Source organism: Centrocercus urophasianus, unplaced genomic scaffold (genome assembly GCF_019232065.1).
Source record: "Centrocercus urophasianus isolate 14NV4802_14NV808 unplaced genomic scaffold, USGS_Curo_1.0 seq_13, whole genome shotgun sequence".
In the NCBI taxonomy this organism is placed as follows: Eukaryota; Metazoa; Chordata; class Aves; order Galliformes; family Phasianidae; genus Centrocercus; species Centrocercus urophasianus.
The window spans coordinates 40,733,679-40,755,015 of record NW_024884475.1 but is presented as its reverse complement, the minus strand read 5'-3'; the positions used below and the strand labels follow the sequence as shown (position 1 = coordinate 40,755,015).

General features: G+C 46.3%; 2 protein-coding genes across 2 annotated transcripts in view; one reads left to right on the top strand and one right to left on the bottom strand.

The window, feature by feature from the left end:
- The first annotated feature begins 598 nt into the window (after positions 1-598).
- On the top strand, positions 599-18,078 carry IGFBP7 (insulin like growth factor binding protein 7). Its single transcript, XM_042812461.1, has 5 exons — positions 599-1,307; positions 11,792-11,901; positions 13,058-13,174; positions 14,057-14,183; positions 15,287-18,078. Exons 1-5 carry the CDS (start codon positions 599-601, stop codon positions 15,304-15,306), a joined length of 1,083 nt encoding a protein of 360 aa, XP_042668395.1. The 3' UTR covers positions 15,307-18,078.
- POLR2B (RNA polymerase II subunit B) overlaps positions 15,470-21,337 on the bottom strand; it is a 24,803-nt gene continuing 18,935 nt past the window's right edge. The window contains exons 17-25 of the mRNA XM_042811494.1: positions 21,201-21,297; positions 19,778-19,872; positions 19,252-19,502; positions 19,076-19,165; positions 18,683-18,790; positions 18,093-18,206; positions 17,844-18,004; positions 16,877-17,072; positions 15,470-15,712 (exon numbers count right to left, since the gene is read on the bottom strand). Of these exons, the coding sequence (XP_042667428.1) occupies positions 15,623-15,712; positions 16,877-17,072; positions 17,844-18,004; positions 18,093-18,206; positions 18,683-18,790; positions 19,076-19,165; positions 19,252-19,502; positions 19,778-19,872; positions 21,201-21,297 (1,202 nt within the window). The 3' untranslated portion in view covers positions 15,470-15,622. The remainder of the gene's footprint in view (positions 15,713-16,876; positions 17,073-17,843; positions 18,005-18,092; positions 18,207-18,682; positions 18,791-19,075; positions 19,166-19,251; positions 19,503-19,777; positions 19,873-21,200; positions 21,298-21,337) is intronic.

Genomic DNA, 21,337 nt, shown 5'->3' with positions numbered 1-21,337 from the left:
AATGTCATTTTTTAGACGTAGGCTCAAGTCTTTATCATGATGTTTGGTGAACCAAAGGAGCCTCCAGTTGCCTTTCTGTGCATAGCAGTTGTCTCTAGAATGCCTTGCAGTTCAGGCAAGTTCCTCTAAATTCATCTTGCTTGCACAACACTGCTCTGATTGCATTTATTTTGCGCTCAGGGACCTCCAAGTGCCTTTCTCTTCGGCCTCAGGATTATCAGTGTTTTCCTATGCTTGCCAAGGACCTGTGATCTCTTTTTTTTATTTGTCCAGGGGCTTGCACATGCCATTCAGCACATCCCTAGCATTTCCAAAGTCCTTGTCTGCTCAGTTCAGAGCTCCCCAGTTCATTTTGGTGCTCCAGAGGCTTCCAGAGCCCTTTCTATTCAACCCAGGCTTCACAGCATCTTTCCACACAGCCTCTGGTCCTCCAGGTGTCCATGTGTTTGATTATCTGGACGAGGGAGTTAAACATGCCCTCGCTACATCTGTAGATGATACCAAGTTGGAGGAAGTGTTGGATCTACTGCTCTTTTCAAATGTTAAGATTTGGCAATAGATGAAAGTACTGACATTACGGGTATGGCACAGTGTATGGATGTTTGTCATTGATAACAAGTACAGTGTCACTAAATCCCTTCTCTTTCGCTCAAGATTTCCGCAAGTGCTGCCGCTAAGCAAGGCGTTATACCGACCGCGGTTCTCGGCGGCCGACGTGAGCCCCGGTGGGCACGGAGGGGCCGGCGCCACGTGGGCGGTGCGGAGGAACGGCCGCCTCCCGGGGCGGGGTTTTCCGCGCCGTGGCTTAAGTCGGCGCGGGGCGGCGAGCCGGCGTGCCGCCATGCCGTTCCCGGTGTTGTGGGTTCTAGCGCTGCTGGCGCCCGCCGTGGCGGCGGTGACGGAGCTGGGAGGCTGCGGACCGTGCGACGCCGCGCGGTGCCCGGCGCTGCCGCCGCGGGGCTGCCCGCTGGGCCGGGTGCGGGACGCCTGCGGGTGCTGCTGGCAGTGCGGGCGCGGCGAGGGCGAGGCGTGCGGCGGCTCCGGCTTTGGCGGCGGGCGTTGCGCCGCCGGGCTGGAGTGCGTGAAGAGCCGCAAGCGCCGTAAGGCGAAGGGCGGCCCGGGCCCCGCCGCCGCCTCCGGCCCCGCCGCCCCGGTCGGCGTGTGCGTGTGCAAGAGCCGCTACCCGGTGTGCGGCAGCGACGGGCTCACCTACGGCAGCGGCTGCCAGCTCCGCGCCGCTAGCCTGCGCGCACAGAGCCGCGGCGAGCCCGCCATCAGCCAGCGCAGCAAGGGAGCCTGCGAGCAAGGTGCGGGGCATGGGGTGGGCGGCGGCGTGGAGCGGGCGTGACGGGAAGCTGCTTGCTTTAGGGCTCCGCGGAGTCCCAGTGTCCCCGGCCCGGAGCCGCAGGCAGCGGCTGCCTTGCTGTTAGGCTTGAGTCTCATTCCAGTAGTAGAAAGCGGTGCGGCTGTTCTCTCTTGTTTTCCAGCGGCGATGTAAGCGGCACAGCCCCGCTGTTAGTGCTTGTCGGTGTTTTGCCCGCGGCTCATGTTGTAGGATGCTGTTGCACGGAACAGAGGGGATGGATTCAGCAGAGGAAGATTGCGAGCAGTAAGAAAGATAAACATTCAGCTTAAATGGATGTGAAAGTCTCAGAAGTTAAGAGCCAGCATTGGTGTCATTGTCTTACTGTGGTTTGCCATTAAGACAGGTGGTGGATTTCTTCTGAGTTGCACGTAGCTGTCAGTGCTCACAAGACTTGTGAGCGGGAGCTTGGTTCTTCCCAAGACTTTGCTTAGAGTCAGTGCTCTCGATAGAAGTGGTTCTGCTGCGGAGCCTCCACTAGCAATCCTGTTAGCATGGGAGAGCATCGTTCTGCTGAATTCTCTGTTCTGGGTATCTGTGTTAACAGATATCTAATGTCCTCTCACAGTCACTACAAGCATGATCTATTAGGCAGGAGGCTTATTCTGACTTGCCTGCCTTCAGCAGCTCTCACAAGCTTTCATTCTCTGTTCGTGACACTGACAGCTTCTCTGAAGGGGGCCTCAGTTGGGGACAGCACAAGCTGCATCCCTTCTTTGGAAGAGGCCCCTCTGGGTGTGCAGATGTGCAGCAGGGCATATGTATGGCTTAAGAACTGCTGGGATGTACTCCAACAGTATTGTGCAGTGCTATCAGTAAAATGTCAATCTGGGCAGTGACTCTCCTTTTGAATCCCACTATTGGGAGAGCTCTCTCAGGGGAGAGAGCAGAGCAGGAAAAGCGTAGGCTGCTCAGCAGTGGTCCAGCAGAGCCTGTTCTGTTCAGCCTTCTTTTGGCTGCGCAGTCCTTTCTTGCGCTGCTGTCCTTCTTCTGGGGGTATGTGTTGTTCTGTGGCTTGCAACTGAGGCCAGGATTCAGCCCACTCACCTGATGCTTTAGACATCTGGAAGTACTTGGTAGTTCAGAGGGGCTCACAGCAATTAAAACTGGGAAGGGAAGGAGAGGTGACTTTTGAAACAGTGGCAGGTGATGACATCCATCCCATCAGGCCCTGATGGTACAGCCCTCTGGATAAAAGATAGCACTTTTCTGAATTCCTGGAAAAACGTAAATGCTGTGGAAGGTGGAGCTCTAGCATGCAATCCCTGGGCTATCAGCTTTGTGTCATTTGGGAACAAGAGGGAGCAGCCTTTCAAGTCTGAGTAGAAATCCAGAAAAAACATATTTGTAGCAGACTGTTATTTCTAGGAGTTATTTTTGGTGGGGGTTTTTTTGAGGGGGGAGGGAGGGGAGGGTGTGGTTTCATTTTTTTATGTGTATCAAGTCAGGGGATGGGGAGGGGCTTGCTTTTTGTTTAGCTTTGCTTGTTTGTTCATCCTATTTGAAAGTTTGTCCTGGGGAGAAGGAAATGGAGAGCTCTGACTGCTCTTGGCCTTCATTGTTGTCAGCAGGAAGGGAGGCAGCTGGGGATGGGGCATCCACCGGAAGAGAGGAATGCGTCTGTTGTTAGGTGCTCACCTTCACCCACCCTTGCACCCCATGCTTAGGGTGAGGTAGACAGTTAGGAGACAGGACACAAAGGTACAAGTGGGGGAAAATGCTGCTATTCTGTCCTTTTCTCCATTCCTGCAACTGTTTGCCCAAACCTCACCTTGCAAGTAAAGTGTGAGTGACCTCTTCTAAGAGTCTTGAAACGCATCCTTTGTGATGATCACAGGGATCAGCTGCAGGCACGTAGAAGACTCAGGATCCTACTTCTTGTTTAACTGGGATAGCATCTCGTTCTTGCCTTGTCTCCCTCTCTGTCCCACGTGTACCAGGTATTCAGAGTCTGAAGGAAGTACGCCTCCTGGGAGGGTCAGTCGTACTGATTTACTATAGGCAGCACCATGTGGACATAGTAAGCCCACTTATTTAACTTTTCTTAAATGCTGGTTGACTCTCTTGAACAGTCTAATTTTAAAGCTTCATTAAGTATCTTCCTTCCAGAAGGAAGTATTACAGAGCAAGCTTTCATCTCTGCTGCGTGACCACTTCTATGTGTGCTAAAGTTCAATTTGAATAGTAGTGTCCGACAAAATTTCCCAGACACTGAAATGTGCAGGAAGTACCACTTGAATACATACATTGGGTTTCACAGAGATTTATTTGTAGAGTAAAACAGCCTATTAGCAAAGAACTCAGAAGGAATTATGAAAGGCTTAACATAGAAAACTCTACTTAAGATGCCCAGATTTCTCAACAACGGATTTACTTCCAAGGAGCTAGAAGTTCATTAAAATGCTATTTGACAAAGCTGACAAAATACAACTCCAGCTTGCCTACCACGGGGTTTTCTGTGCAACACTCTGCAGTTTTTGCTTGCTATTCAACAGCTGGGAACAACTTGGGGAATGAGCCAGTTCTTGGCTCTACATAGTGTGCCTTGACCTTGTCCTCGTGATTCTTTTTCTGCTGCTTGTTTTCCAGACATCCCTAGTCTGACGCCTGTGTCCTTTGTACAAAAATAATGAACCCATGCAGAAAAAAGGATTTCCGTAGCAGCCAGAAGTTCCAGCTGGTGGGTAAAGGAAGTCAGCTGAGAAGAGTTTGAGAGGATGCAGGCAAGCGTCCCTATACTGGCACTTGGCAGGTACAGGGATCTGACCAGTCCTCCCTGGAGTGGGTTGCATAGGGGCAGGACCATTGAAAAGGGTTTAAGAAATGGATGTGTGGGAGCCTGCAGAGCTGCTCTGGGTGAGCAGCCAGCAATGGTGAGGCGCTCCTTGTAGCTCCACTCATGCTTTGCCCGTGAAAGGGCTCTGAGTTGGCTCAGAGGCAAACTGACATCACACAGGTGTGCAAGGATGCTCAGGACAGACTCATGACTTCTTTAAATTTTGGCTGCAGTTAATTTTTCAGTGCGTGTGCAGAAGCAATTTACAGGTAGCTAGGACTCAGGACAGCTGTGGTACTTACTGCCATGCAGAGCCACTTGCTGCAAGGAATTAGGATTGTATGGCTCATCTCATGCCAGGCAGAGCAAACTCTCAAAGCACAAACTCCTATCAAAATGGGAAAAGGCTTCTTGGCATGCTGATCTCTCTGAGCTGAAAAATACCAGGCATGCACTTGTTGACCAAACAGTGCAAGAAAGAACAAATCTCTCTGTGTCATTCTTATCATTAGCTACCAGCAGATGTCTGCTTGAAGGGGCATGTTGTGACTGCTGGAAGTACTGCTTCATTTCACCCCAAGAATGAAGTCTCTGATACTGGTTTCAGCAGGGTCAAGATCTCTGGGTTGCTTCATTGCGACTGTCACAGATTTTTCCTTCCACAGTGGAAGCCAGTCGCCTTGCACAGACACAACACAAAGCTGGGCTTCAGAGGATGGTGTTTGTCAGGGAATTGGTGCTGGTTTGGACCTTGCTGCAAATGCTCCATGAAGGTAGAAATGCAAGGGCAGATAACACAGAATCACAGAATGGCCAGGGTTGGAAGGGTCCTCAAGGACCATGAATCTCCAACCCCCCTGCCATATGCAGGGCCACCAGCCTCCCCATTTTAAACTGTGGGTCTGCCCAGGGCCCCATCCAATCTGGCCTTGAACACCTCTACAGGGCATCCACAACCTCTCTGGGCAGCCTGTTCCAGCACCTCACCACTCTTATTGTAAAGAACTTCCCCCTGATATCCAACCAAAGTCTCCCCTCCCTCAACTTCAAACCATTTCCCCTTGTCCTGCAGTTATCAACCCTTTCAAAGAGTTGACTCCCCTCCTGTTTGTAGGCTCCCTTTATGTATTGGAAGGCTGCAATGAGGACATCCCACAACCTTCTTTTCTCCAAACTGAACAAGCCCAGCTCCCTCAGCCTGTCTTCATAGGGGAGGTGCTCCAGTCCCCTGATCATCTTCGTGGCCTTCTTCTGGACCCTCTCCAACAGCTCCCTGTCTTTCTTGTACTGGGGGCTCCAGACCTGGACACAGTACTCCAGATGGGGCCTCACGAGAGCAGAGCAGATGGGGACAATCACCTTCCTGTCCCTGCTGGCCACCCCTCTTCTGGTGGAGCCCAGGATAACATTTGCTTTCTGAGCTGCAAGGGCACACTGCTGGCTCGTGTTAAGTTTTTCATCCATCAAGACCCCCAGGTCCTTCTCTGCAGGGCTGCTCTCAAGGACCACTCCTTCCAGTCTATATGGATGCCTGGGGTTCCTCCGACCCAGGTGGAAAAACCTTGCACTTTGCTGTGTTGAATCTCATTAGGTTCACCCGGGCCCACCTTTCAAGCCTGTTGAGGTCCCTCTGAATGGTATCTCTTCCCCTACACCCCCACAAACTCATGCCACTTGACCTCATCAGTGCCCTCGTGCCCCATAAAGCTGTATCTGCTCTGCGGGTGGATTGTAGCTGAGTTCTCACAAGTTGCTTTTAAATCAAGAAACATAAATCTCTTCTGCTGGTGTGTTTCATCCAAATTCAGCTGTTGAGATTTTGACATCAGTTTTCTAATTTTGAGGCTTTTATTTGTTGTTTGAAGGTGGTTTTTTTTTAACCCACTCACAGAATAGTGTAGAAACAGACATGTTTGGGAAAGAATGCTGGGAGGAGACACTTTTGTCACGGATATTGCCTTGTGTTCTTTTGATACAACTGCATTAAATTCAAAAAGCTTCCAAATTTCTTAGGTACCAGAGATCATAGTTTGTATTATATCACATTCTGCAAGCAACTCCTCAGGATTTGTGCTTTTTAATTAACAAGTGGCTTAGATTTAGTCCTTTCCTACCGTTCTTTCTTCCCTAGGATGTAAAGGACTTAAAATAATAGCTGCATTTTGTGAGTTTGTTCTTCTTGCTGGTGAAAGAGGATTAGGTAAGGTTTTGCTAAGAGGTTGAAAAATGAACTAAATCCCCTCATTCTCATGTGAAGTTGGTTTGGGTTTCTTTGGTGGGGGCCTTGTGGCAGTGGCCTGCTGCCCACTTTCTCCCACCTCAAAGACAAGCATTGAATTTGTGGGTGGATCTTGCAAGCATCATCATGCTGCATCCACAGATTGTGTGGCACAGCAGGTGCACAGTGTGGTTGCATAGGGGGTTTTAGTATGCTTTGGGGCACAGAGTGAGGATGTGATGGGGTTTGGTGTGGTGCTTGCTTTTCCAGCACTCTGTGCTTTGGGATTTTGAGACAGCAGGGCTGAAGTGTTGTGCTTGTATTTTGAAAAATAATCAGTGACTCTGTGGGTTTCTTTCCCACTGTTGTAGATCAGTGACCTTAATTCCTCCTTAACAAGCGTTTAGTTGTTTGAAAAGTTTTGGGTTCACTGGAGTTTAATACACATTAAGTTTTTATGGTTGCAGTGCTAAAATCTTATTAGGAAGTCTGTTTAGTGTATTACTCAGCAGCTCAGCATATAAGCTGGTGTGCTTCTAGGAGAGCACCAGTATGGCTGGGACTGTGCAGTGTTTCCGCTGTCCAAGAGGGATCCCATGTTTTACCTGTGTCTTCATTCCTAATCATCATAGAAAACTAAAAATCGGCAGGAAGGAATGATTTCAGATCAGCAAATTCCTTCCCACATTTGTTTTTCTGCTGGAAAGGCATGCTGTGTTTAAAAAATGCATTTAATCCATTGTTGGACTGAAGTTCTTTGAGGTTCATACTAAACAGGAGATTATCAAGTAACGAGTCTAATCAGGTTGGACTTTTCAAAGCCCTGAGTGCTTTACTGTGAATAAATGCTGCCATGCCTGATTTCCACATCTCCCAGCCCTCATAGTGCCTAACAAAAAGGCTTCTGGGAGGAGGTGAAGGTGATTTCCTCTTGTGCTAAGGTGGGCATCTCCTTTGGGCTGGGCATTCTGTTCTCAGAGCTCTTGCTTTAATTCCTTGGACTCTTCAGGGCCTGGTACAAGGAGAGGGAGAAGTAGTATCTGAAGGAGGTCAAGAAGGATGCTTGTGGTCACTCAGGCACTCGGGGAATGGGGAAGGACAGACTTCCCATCTGCTATTGCCTCTCAGTGCTTTGCCCTGAGAAGGAGCTGCTAAGGGCGTGTGAGCTAGAATTAGCAAATGCTGCTTACAGAAGGTTCCCCTTCTCCATATAAAGGAATTTTGAAGGGAAAATACTTTCCCAGCGACTCAAGAGGTTGTATCAGTCTGTTTCAGGCTTGCAAGAGGTTGCAAGCTGTATAGCTTTTGCTTTGTTGTTGCAGAATGAGTGTTCCCAGTCTGTATCTTATCCAGGGCTCCAGCAAAGCAGTGCAGCACTCGGGAGGGCTGGCTGGGAACCAGGCTGACACCCACGCTCTGGTGTGTGGTACACTGCTTCATGTTTTAGTGTTCAGGGCTTCCCACACAAATCTAAATACCAGGGTCCTCAGTGTTAGCCCCAGGCCCGTTTTTTGTCTTCAGTGCCATACCTGCAGTTCCTTTGATATGTATCAGTGGAGTTGTTGCTTTGGTTGCTGGTGCATGGTTTGTGCATTAACAAAGTCTGGGTCCTTTTATCTTAAAGAATGTGAATGTTTTGCTCAGAGAGGCAAAAGCATGCAGGAAGAGGGAGTGTCTAGCTGGATTCCCAGCTGAGACTTGGGAAGGACAGCCAAGCCCACCAGCATGCCTGATCTTTGCTCTTTGACAATTTAGTGCGAGGTTTTTGGTGCTGACTGTGGAAGATCAAGAATTTAAAAGGCTGAACTGCTGTGTATTGACTTCTAGACTTTATGAAGTATCTTCGAGACTTCTCTGAAGGCCTTACTGCCTCACAGATTGTTCCTTGTGAGTTTGGAGTGGCCCTGTGGGCTGTGAGGCTTTGCTTCCCCTGTGACCAGGCACTTGCCCCTCGGTGGCTGTGGGATTGTCCCTGTTTTTGAAGGTGGGGGCAGAGCAAGTGGCAGCCTGGTGTGCTTAGTTCAGTTGTGGGCCCCACACTGCAAGAAAGACATGGGGGCTTGCATTGTGTCCAGAGAAAGGCAAAAGAGCTGTGTCTGAAGCACAAGTCTTATGGGGAAGACCAGCTGAGGGAGCTGGGGATGCTCAGCCTGGAGAAGATGGTCAGGGAGACCTTGTGGCTCTCTGCAGCTGCCTGAAAGGAGGCTGTGGTGAGGTGGGATCCGACTCTTCTCCCTGGTAAAAGCAGTAGGCCAAGAGGGAATGGCCTTATGTTTTGCCAGGGATTATTCAGGTCGAATATTAGGAAACATCTCTGAAGGAGTGGCACAGGCTGCCCAGGGAGGTGGTGCAGTCACCATCCTTGGAGATGTTCAGGAACCATGGACTTGTGGCTCTGAGGAAAGTGGTTAGTGGATATGGTGAGGATGGGCTTGGACTGGATGGTCTTAGAGATCTTTTCCAGCCTCAGTGATTCTGTGATTCTAGAGGTGGTGGAACTGTACTCCACACAGAGGGAGCTTCGGTGACCCTGAGTAGGAATGCGCCATCCTTGTGGTGTGAGTAAGGGATGGATGGGCGGGCTGGGATGGGAGCTTCATCGAGGGAGTCACAGGCTCTGCCATATGCTGCTTTAGAAGAAAAGCAACTGAATAATAACCATGGGGACTCCTCTCTGACTGCTGACATAATGCAGATCATCAGCTCTCTGTTACTGGCAGAACAAACAAGCCCCGCATGCACAGGCTCCTCGCCCAGAGTGAATGAGCACAGTGCATGGGCTCTGTATGTAAGCCCTTTCCCGGGCCAGAGAGAGCTATTTATCTTACAAACAATGATGAGAGCCACCGGGAAATGCCTGGAGTGCCTGTGGAGAGCAGCTGATGTCTATCAGCAGTTTATGGTGTCCTGTCAGCCAAGGGAGCGCCTGTGCATTCAGGGTAAGAAGCAGCAGGCTGCACTGCATGCGGCACAGAGCCTCTGGTGGAAAGCAGAGACCACTCAGCTGGGCTGATGTCTCCATCATCTGGGCTTGGTTCTGCTCTCAGTGACTGTTTTCATCAGCTTGTGCAACCTGCGAGTTCCCAGCCCAAGGGAAGCATACAGAGGAAGGTTCCTTTTCATGGGCAGTCCTGTAACTGGAAAAACTGGAGCTCAAAGAGGCAGGATGTAAGGTAGAGAGCATTCTTGCTGGCACGAATCAACTCGTGCTCTGTACGAGATGGGATCGTTTCCGGTTCCGCTGAGCACACGGTGGCATTGCTCTGTATGTGAGATCCTCTAAGCGAGAGGGGTCACTTAAAAGAGTGAATGTGTTCACGTTGTCTGGAGACCATGGAAGGCTCAGGCATTCCCTGCCTGATGTCTCGTTGCAGGGTCCCACTTCTCCTGCCCATTCCTGGGGTAGGGGCTACTTAGGGAGGCTGTGGGAGAGAATGTGATGCAGTGTCAGCTCACTGAGGGGGTGTAACTACTGCTGCATTACTGCAGTCTGTTGTGACTGTTTTAAATCTGTTGACTTCTTGGCCTTTCTTGTTTATTTTTAATGGAGGATGAAGCCCAACTCCAGACCTTTGGAAATCTGGATTAAAGTAAAATATCCCAGGAGACCAAACTGACTCTTCCCACGGCACTGTTGCATCTTTTTAGGATCTTTATTCCATCTTGGTCTGAGAGCTGTCTCAGATGGAGACAGAAGCCTGTGAATGCTTCCTGTTCATTTGCAACCAAAGACAGAGTCTCACATTCCTCACCATTAGAACCAGATATGCATCCTAAGCTTGGGGCTGCTCCATGATGGCCAAGCTCTTACCATGCTTTGGCTGCTGTGCTAAACCAGCCAGAGCTTAGCCGTGAAGTGAACCAGTTTAACAGCATCTTGAAGTCACTGTCGGGCTTTTAATGTAAGACTCAGGGTCTCTTCATTTCTGCAGTGGCAGATTTGTAGCAGCTGATTTGTGTTTTTTTTTCTGTCTGATGGAGAACTCCAGCAACTGGTGATAAAGAGGAAGGTGTTATACTGGGATGAATGCAGCCCTTCCCGCTGGGCAGCCATGAAATCGTCCCTGGGAAGTGTGCCTTGCAGTCAGGGGACTTTGCATGGTTGGAGCATCACGTGTACTGTGGGAGGTCCTTGCAGGGTGTGAGGTGAATTAAGCAGCCTGGAGACTTGCTGAGCACCCCATTGTTTAAGGGACACCAGAAAAACAATAGCTGATGTCCTGAGGAAGTGCCTGTGCTGAGGAAGAGGAGCAGAGTGTGTGACTTGTGGTGGCCCTGCTGTGGGAACAGCTGTGACTTTGAAACACCCCTTTCCTGGCCCATGCCCAACTCTGCAGCAGCACGGCGAGCAATAGGTTAAGCTAGGTAATGAAGCACTGAATAAATCATTTGCTCAGCTCACAGAATCTGTTCTGTACGAGTGGATTGCAGTATTTGTGAGGAAACCTGGTACCTGGCTTACCTTATTGATTGTATGATGTGGTTTTAATGGTCTGCAAAGGGTGCACAGATAGCTTCTGTGCTGCTGCCTCTTGTTAAATGCAGGAGGACTGGGATAGGTCTGTGAGGGTGGATGTGGGCTGCTGTGAGATAGACCTAAATGCTGCTCTGGGGGGAAGGGTGCATGTGCAGACTGGGGGCAAGGCCTCTTTTTCCAGAGGAAATGCTTTCTAGTGAAGAGAAGCCTACCTCTTCAGTGCAGAAGGGGAAAATCAGCTGTGTTCTTCAAGCTGTCAATAAGTGGAAATAAACACTATGGGCTCCATTGGTCTGCACTTCCTCTTATGGGACATTAATAGCCACATTTTGCAAAGTAGCAGTGGTTCCCCCATTAAAGAGGGATAAAACAGAAACACAATTCTTTCCTTTGTGGGATATGGGTTATGTCTCGAATGTTTTCCAGCCTGAGGGGTAAACATCTCTTAGGCAGAGCTGCAAAACAGCTTTGCTCACGTCAGGCTTTGAAAACAACTCCTCATTTAATTTTAACCAGAGGTTGGCACTCCCTGAGGAAAGCAGAGCTCTGTACTCACCCGGTTCTTTCTCAGACCCCCTCCAGGGAGAGCTGTACCACCCTCCCCAGCCAGCCCCCTTTGGCTGAGTGTTGCACACAGGTAGCCTTGGATTCTGCTAGCCAAATGCCACCATCTGTGTTGCTTATTAAAATCATGCTGGGAGAAGATAGCAGCAGAGCAATCTCTGGCATGGGAGAATAATTGAGACCCTTCTGTTTCCCAGGAAGTTTGGAATGAAGGTCCTTTTTCTCTGTGCCATCTGTGTTGAAGTTGCACTTGGTAACCACGTGGTACACAAAGATGGCACACCAAGCAGGCACCCTCCTCACCTTGTCCTCAAAACCCATCAGAAGTGACAGGCCCCAAGGCAGAGGCCTTGCAATCACCCAGTGCTTAGAATTGTTTCTTCCTCTTTGCAGGACCCTCCATTGTGACCCCTCCTAAGGACATCTGGAATGTGACAGGAGCACAGATCTACCTGAGCTGTGAAGTCATTGGCATTCCAACACCTGTCCTCATCTGGAACAAGGTGAGGGCCTTGCCTCTTAATGTCTAGCAAAGTTATGGTAGCTGAAACTGCTTAGTAAGCAACAGGACATAAAGTCATAGGAAATTGCTCATAGAAATTCACATCTTTGATGAGGTCTCCCATCTGTGCAGTTCTTTCCACCCCTAAACATCTGGCTTTGCTTAATCTATCTTTAATCATCTCTTTTTCCAAATTTGTGTTGGTCTCAGCACAGAACGGGACTTGTGTTTTTCCTGGTATTCAGAGCGTGTAGGCAGTGTCCCTTGACCTGCTGTCACCCTGCTGACGGCAGTGACTGCAGCAGCTGGATGCAGCTGAGCTAGCATGAGGCACTGGAGCATGGGACAGTTATCTCTGATATAGCAGGCAGCGTGCTGATTGAGGCAGGGTGCTGGTAACACCTGGCTCTGAGCAGGGACCAGTCTTGAGCGGGGAAGATCCTGGTCACAGGACTCAAGAAACTGTGAGACCCTGGGCTCAGACAGCAAGCAGCAGAGAATAACTCACTCTGGGCACACTACTGGTCTTTCACTGATGCTGTGCCTGCCTGGAAGAATGCTAGGCTTGCTGCAGCGGAAATATGTGGGTGCTGTCCCTGATCTGCATCTAGGGTAGGTCATACAGGCACAGAGCATTCCTGGAACAATGCTCACACATTTGATTTTCTGCTGCTGCCACACTAAAATGATGGGATCATCAGGAAAGGTGTGTGTGGACCACAGTCAACTCCTGCTGCCCCCCCGCCCCAAGCCAGAAGGCAGCTGCTGCAGGCTGCCAAGCTGGATTCATGCATGGGTACCAGCAGCTGCAGGTGGCTGAATCCTTACTGAGTGGGAGCATCACTTAATGGTTTAAACGTGCCTATGGGAGCGTGCACAAATATTCTGTGATCAGTGCGGGGCGTGTTTGCAGTACTCAGCAGCAGGCACACCAGAAAGTTGTGCTGCTCTTTCTGTTCCCACAGAGGCAAGGGGAAGACAGCCCTAGTGCACACATTGGAGCTGCACAACATACAGGATGAGATTAAATATCAGCACTAGAAAAACACTGTTTCCACACAAAATGTAGTCATATAGATCTAATGTTGATCTTGTTGCTAAAAGTTCTAGCGTAAATAAGACCCTAAACACTCAAACCTTTCTGACCTTCTGTTTAGATCATTCAAGGACAGTATGGTATCCAGAGAATGGAGCTTCTGCCTGGCGACCGAGAAAATCTGGCTATTCAGACCCGAGGAGGCCCTGAGAAACATGAAGTGACCGGCTGGGTACTGGTAAGTACTTGTGCAAACTGTTTGCAAACAGTGCAGTTTGCAAACAACCCATCTACAGAAGATGTATTGCAATGGATAGGAAACTTAGAGGAAAAGAATCTCTCTGTGTAGAAAGCCTGCAGAAGGCCTAAGACCTCCCCCAATCTGAGAACTTCTAGCTTTAGCAGTTGTCTTTGCTCCAGTGACACACATCACCTGCTGCAGAATAACACAGTGCAGAAGCCATCAGCTGTCACAGAGCAGGCTTCTTGAGGTAGCAGAGTACCTGCAGCCCAATGACCAATTGCCACATTATAAAGGGAAGCAGTAGGGAGGGAGCTGCTCTGCATCCCAGTAAGGGAATTGCATCAGTAAGTACGATGGCTCCCAGCTGCAGAGAATCTGGCTTAGGCAAGGCAAAGTGGTTCCTGCAACACATGCCAAAGCAGAGGGGGAAACAGGGAAGATTTTGAGCCAGTCATTTTGCAGAACTAACTGCCTAGATGCAGAATGTTCTTGGAAGGATTATTTTTTTTTTATTCCTGTTTCCGGACTCTTGCCAAGCGTGAAGGGTTCCAACGTAGCTCCAAACTAAGTAAATACTAAAAGAAAGGGAGTGTTACAGCATGCTCAGTCTGGCCTAGCAAACTGCAGCAATGGTAGGCTGAAGATCAGGAGCAGCTTGTCCCATGCTGCTGGAGAATACCATAATATGAACTAAACAGCTGTTCAGAGCAGGCAGAAGCAACTGTGCAATCAGTATGGTCTCTAAAGGTTAATAGATACTTTATCCTTTCTGCTAATCCCATTATATAATTAGGAAATTAACAACTTACTTCTATCATGAGGTATCTCTGCTTCTTCACAGGATACTTACTGGGGAGGGGATGTTTCTTTCCCTAGATATCTCCTCTGAGCAAAGAAGATGCTGGAGAATATGAGTGTCATGCATCAAATGCCAAAGGAGAGGCAACAGCTTCTGCAAAAATTCATGTTGTGGAAACTCTGCATGAAATAGCCCTGACAAAGGGTAAGTAGTGTGGCTGAACATTCAGTAGCTCTCTCCCCTCTCAGCTTAATTACTTGATCCAGAATGACCATTCCTATTTAATACTGTCAAATTCAGATGCAGCTTCCAGTAGGTTTGAGAGGACACTGCCAGCCCATCTCAGTTGCCAGAGTTCCCAGGGGGTTGTCAAGTAACCCAAAATGCTGTAAAGTACTGGAGATTAAGATGCCAAATGAAACACAGCTTTTGGGTAGATTGTGGGGTTTTTTTCTATAGCACCTTTCATTGTTTTTCTAGCCCTTAATTAGTACCCTTTTCCCCCCCATTCTCAAAACACTTGCAAGCCTGCCCATTTCACCTGGCAGCAGGATTGACATAACCATCCCAAGAAAGAACAGGGAGTTCAAGCACTCCAAATTCTTTATAGTCTTTCTTTAGTTTAAATGGAGTGGCTTTAACAGGAGGTTAAATCTGGGTCTTTGTATCCCTGAATAGCTGAAAGGCTTTCGGACAGTATTAACAACATCTGGTGTTGAATTAACAACAAAATGAGTCCCAGCATCACTTTAAGCACAGCAGCCTTTACCATGGGTTTTTAGCTGTCTCTCTTTCCAGACATCATTCTTATGGCTAGTACTGAGTTGTGCCACAAATAGCAGGAACTTGTGAGCTAGAATTTAAGATACTTACTGAGAGGGAGAGCAAGGGTGGAGTGCTGCATGTGTTGCTTTGTGGTTTACATCTTCTGTGCACACAGCTACTGCTGTTTCTTGTCAGCTATAGGAAAGCTCCCAAGTAAGCAGTCCGTAGCTAAGCAATAAGCTGGCAGGCCCCCATTTTTTGAGAAGGAGCTGATAATATTAATGGATTATTTTCAGATGGAACAGGCTGCTCCATAGCTATATGCTACGCCCTTAGGGAGTCAGTGCCTGATTTCTCAGTGATCTCAACCCAGAAAAATGCCACCTACCACCCTCCTGCTGCAATTGGAGTCCTCCTGTGGGAAGGGAAAGAAAGCATTCTCAGATAAGACATCAGAAAAGTCACTTCCCCAGCTGCTGTCCGAGCTCTGACATTACCCCTTGAAACAGTGTGCAGCCTAACATGTTTCTGTTTTTCCACAGATGATGGTGCAGAGCTGTGATCTGAGGACTTTCACTTATGCACCGTTTTAAGTTAGTATTTTGGAAAGCTGCAGCCTCAGGCTTTTTCTAGCTCACTAATCATTCTCTTACCTCCTTTATTCTTCGATTACCCATTTGCTTGCACACTTCCTTTGCAGATATACAAATAAAGAGATTCACGAGTTCAATTACAAATTTTAATTCTATTTACAGGAAATAAACATACTTTTAAAGAGCATACAGCTGATGAGTAAGACTATTTTAAACACAACCTACACGAAATTAAACAAAATCTGCATACTTCAGTCTCACATTTTAAAAAACCTCTTTAAGAAGCTAAACACTCATCATCCGAGGTGCAATACTCATAGACATCAGCTCTTGGAAGAGGAGTTTGCAGGCGTAGGGCATTCGAACCAAAGATATCTGGGAAGAGATTTCAAGAGTTGTGATTGATTGATAAGCACTCCTAAAGCATCAACTAACTACCCAGCTTGAGTCAAGTTTTTTGACTGATTTTTGAATGTTTGGAAGTTTTTTTGAATCTATCAAACTCAAAGAGGGTGCGTTTAAGTTGGATATAAAGAAAAAAGTGTTTTTACAGTGAGGGGGGTGAGATGAGGCAATTGCACAAATCTCCCAGAGTTGGTGGAAGCCCCATTCCTGGAGACATTAAAAGCCAGGCCTGATGGGGCTCTGAGCAACCTGATGTAGTTGTTCCTGTTCAATGCAGAGGAGTTGGACTAGATGGCCTTTAAAGGTCCCTTCCAACTCTGGATTCTATGATTCTGAATCAGGCATGAGAGCATTTAACACGGATTGGTTAAGGATAGCAATAAAGCAAGAGGAAAGCAGAGACAGGCTATAGAGTCTACAAAACAGCTATCCAAAATTAACTTTTTCAACAGGAAAAAAAAAGGCAGCCAGGGGATTTGATCTTCAATAAAAATAATTTAAACAGGGGCACATTTGCACAGCAAAGCATGCCTCCTATGCAGTAACTACAGTTAAGATTTCCAGCATACGTCCCTTACAAGCAGCAGTCAGTTCCCAGCACACCAACAAACCTATTTAAAGTGATTCTTTTTATCTCTGCTGCCAATCTGCCTTGACACAGCTCTTTAGCTATGCACACACTATAGAACAAACACTATAAATAATACTGTACGAGAAAAAGCACATGCTATAAATAATCATGAAAAGAAGTGCTACACAAAAGACCTTCCCATGGGAACCCCAATCTCAGGCATAAAGTATCTGCATGGGGACAACCACAGTTCTAAATTCCAGCAATTTGGAGTCTTACTGTTTAATATTCTAAAAATAAGCTCTCCAACTGCTCACTTTTGAAATCTCTCCACTGCAAAATAGTTGAGCAGCATTTCCTGCCAAGTGACGGTCCAACAGTCTAACAGGAAACATCCGAATCAACTAGGACACTGTAAACAAGTAAGTAGCTATGAAGCTAAAGAAGCACTTGTTCTCATGTTTCTTTAAACATTTTCATTTAAACATAACTAACTTCTCCCTTCTGCTGTTCACGGGAGTCATATTTCCTCTGAGTCACTGGATGGTGAAGCCCACACTTACCTGTGTTTTATTTCGGCATCCTCGGCATTCGTACGTGTGAGTCCTTGTGTTTGCAATTGCCATGATCCCACAGAGGTTACACACGTGGACTTGGTACGGGTCTGATGCCTCAAACAACCTCTCTCTCAAGAACTGGGCTGCTCCATGGGCAATCTGACAATCTCGTTCCATTTCTCCAAAACGAAGGCCACCATCACTAGGTACAAAAAAAAAAACAAAACAACTTCTTGAGTTCTCTGGCACCATACATCAGTGCTTGTTGCTACAACAAGTAACCTGACAGAGACAGAACAGCAATATTCCAAGGCAGGAGTAAATCTGGGCATTAATTTTCCCCCACAAATAGAAATGTTGTAAGTAAATGCTAACACAACATTGTTAACTGCTGGGGGCACATGGCTAAGTATTGGTAAAGCAGCTATCAGATACCAAACAGATAGAGCACAACACTATATAGCAAAGTGATGAAAACCATTAAATCATCCTCTGCTCCTCTATGCTGGTTTTGACACACAGACAATCACATACCCATTACTATGATAGGTAAGACAAACCCAACTTGGCAATTTTTTTTTTTTCTTTTTTTTCCAAAACAGCAAGACAACAAGAAACTATGACAACACTGAAAACAATTTCTTCCCTCCTATCCCTTCTTCTCTGGCACAACATCACTCCTTTGCTTCTGGATTTTCTTTATACTTCCTCCTCCTCTACAAGTAGAACACTTGGTTTCTGCTTCTCCTTCCTTCTCAGACTGTTCCAACATGCATCTTCCCAGCAGACCTCTGTTCTCCACTAGCTGCTGTAGCATAGCTGCCTTCTGTGGGGCACAGTCCTTCTGGAACAGACTGCTCCAGCAGCCACAGTTCCCGACAGACTACACACTCCAGTGTGGGCTACTCTCCACAGAAGCAGCAACTAAAGACTCCAAAGGGAAGAGTGTATAGAAAATAATAAACATCCTTACCGAGATCTTCCTTCCATGGGCTGTCTGTTAAGTATCTGGATGGGCCCTCTTGCACGAGAATGGATTTTGTCATCTACCATGTGCTTCAGCCGCTGATAATATGTAGGACCAATGAAGATCTGTGATGTGATTTTTCGCCCAGTGAAGCCATTGTAGAGGACCTAAAGCAGTCAATGCAATCACTGAACCATAAGCCTTACTGTCTGCCAAACGTATTAAAAATACAATGAATTGATGTTTTGGTTGTACCTCATTTCCTCTTAAATGATAACCATAATCTGATAGAAGATTGGAAATCTTCTGCACATTGACAGCATCATTAAATGGTGTAGCATCACCAATTTCTCCCTTATTTGCCGACACCTACAGAGAAAAGATTTGCAAAAGCTTGTCAGATTTCTCAGCATCAAGCAATACATTTCAAATAATTTTAGCTATAATTTTAATGCCAGAACTTGAGATTCCCTACCCATGATAGTGCCGTATCTTCTTTCGTTATCAGCTACAAAATTTAGCTGAGGTTTTCAAAACTGGACAGTATCAACAATTTTCTACTCCTTTTTCTAGGTTACAGGATACATTTGGAATAAAAGCAACAGATGATTTGCTGGACAAAATTTAGAAGACTGTAGGTCCTCCAAGAAACTTTTCTATTTGCCATTACGTAAATGGAGAACAACTGTTGTTGTTTTTTAACTGCATTAGCACTTACCACTTACATGTATTTAATGCTTGCTTGTGTATATTTACAAAAAAAAATATATATATATGTATATATATGTATACACGTATATTAACTCATATCCCTTAAAACATGCAGCATAAAACATTCTTCTTACCTTCCCCTGAAGACATTCAATCAAGTGACCAATGGTCATGCGGGAAGGGATGGCATGGGGGTTGATGATGATATCTGGTGTGATGCCTTCACAGGTGAAGGGCATGTCCTAGAGCACCAAAACAGGCAGTCAGTACTTCCCAGCACACCAGCTTTACAAAAAGCAGTCCATAGATTCTAACTGTATTTTTAAAGTATTTCAAGGGCCCTGAGATACCACTGTAAGGAACAGTAGCATCCCTTTCTGAACACATTCTACCCAAATTTAAATCCACATTTTGCACGCCAGTACATGTTCCATAGATTACTTACTCGCGTTGGTTTCAATGCTAAAAACACAGAGAAGATGAAATGCTAATAAAGTATTATTATTAAAAAAAAAAGGAATCACTACCTCTTGCCTGTACTGGATACCACAGGTTCCTTTCTGACCATGTCTGCTGGCAAATTTATCTCCTATTTGAGGGATTCTTACAGACCGTACCTGTGAACCATAGGAAAACATTAAATGGGAAAATTAGATACAGAAAAAAGTTGTTAAGTAGAAAACACGTACAGGTTGGTGCTCACCCTGATCTTGCAGAATTTGTATCCTTCCTGGTTAAGAGTTACCATGACCTGATCTACAATACCAGTCTCACTAGTTCGCAGAAAAGTGCTACAGTCTCTCTTGGTGAAGCGCCTGTTAGTGCTCTCCAGTTCATCTTCGTTTTCTGGCAGAGTTACTGTTTTGCCAATGATGACATCATCCCCAGACACACGTACTCCAGGTGCAATCAAACCATCGTCATCAAGTTTGTCATAGATTGCATGTCTCATACCTCAGGGGACAGAAAAAGTTAAAAATAGATTCCCAAGCTTTTCAACATCAAGACTTCGATGTTTTGTAGAAATTCAACCAGTCTGCTTACAGTTTTAGCCTGCCAATAATAAAATGTCTAAATATGAAGTGAACATCTCAGCTGATGCATTTTCCTATGAACACACACATTTCTGCTATTCAATGTGTCTCAAAGATTGAATCAGCTCAACAGCAATCACCTCTACACAAATGTGAAATCAGTGAACTCAGTCTCCATACCCTGCTTTATCTTACCTTGGCAAGTCTCACGGGTAGGCTTCTCGAAAACTTCCTCTTGGTCATATCCTTTTTTGGACTCCTGCTCTTTGTAGGAGCGATAGAACACAGATCTGAAACAAAGACAGATACGTTCTCTGTGAAACCAGCATCATTTTCCCTCATCCGTACATGCCAGTTTCATTTAAAGCACCATTTTGCCAAGTGTTAAAGCTACTGTCACTGATGACAACCAAAACAATTCACATGCCACACAACCTTTCCTTTAAAGTATTGTTAATCTGACTGGAAAAAAAATCCACAACAAACAAACACATAAATTTCAGATGGCATTTTAATGGTCACTTCTTAGACACTGCCAAAATACCTATAAAATAACATGCTTTATTTTCAACTGGGGAGATGTTCCCATCTACAAAGCAGTTATTGCTCTTAAGGCCGATTCCCATCTTAGAATCAGAGAACCGTTTGAGTTGGAAGGGACCTTTAAAGGTCATCTGGTCCAACTCCCCTGCAATGAACAGGGACACCTACAGCTACATCAGGGTGTTCAGAGCCCTTGATCTTCATCAAATCAATCTCCTATTACTTTTCTTAACTCCACCCTTTTGCAAGCACTTTTACTTCTGCTATCTTGCAATGCTGAGTTTCAATGGAAATCTTTCCATTTTTATAGACTTCTTTCTGGGCCCTTGCATATTTCTGCTATGCTGCTAGCACACTAAAACCACAACCTTTAAGAACAGTATCATTCACATCTAATTGCTCCCATGAATGCAGGAGATTCCTCCATACAAGTTTCACATGAACCACAAAAATCTAACAGTCCCATACTCACTCTACATAAGAAGGTGCAAGACACTTAGTACACAAGTTTCAGGTTCAAAAAAAATGAATAAGAGCAGAAATCTGTTGACCAGTTAAGGTTATACAGCTAAGCAGTCACCTAAAATCTAGCAATAATGCACAGTCACATCAGCCACCAGTTGTCTCAACAGCAGTTCCTAATAAGGAGAGGAACATGCCAATCCTCACTCATAGCAACTGCTGTGCTACTGAATACACCATTTTATTACAAAGCTACAATATTGTCATTAAGGAGTTCATATAACTGGCAAGTCACAGAACAAAAACTCAGAACATGTTTTCATTTAACCAGCATAAACAGAACAAATAATATAAAAGACAAGACCAAAAGGGAAAAGCCAGGGATGCACAGTGGGGAGTCAAGCTACACAAAAGATGAACGATTACTGGCTGAGTTCTGCTAAGACACACATTCACCATTCCTCTGAATGTGAATTCTTCAGTCTGAAACTCCCTCCACCCCCATTTTTAAGGATACCTTGCAGTGCAAGACAAACCTTCCTTGAACCTCTGGACAACTCACTATAGTACTTCATTCAATTTTCAAACAGATCAAAAATTTGAGAAATCACACCTGAAAAAGCCTCTGTCGACAGCAGAACGGTTCATGATGACAGAATCTTCCTGGTTATAGCCTGTATATGATGCAATGGCTACGATTGAATTGATACCTGTAATACATCGAGTGAATATTTTTAAAACATGAACACA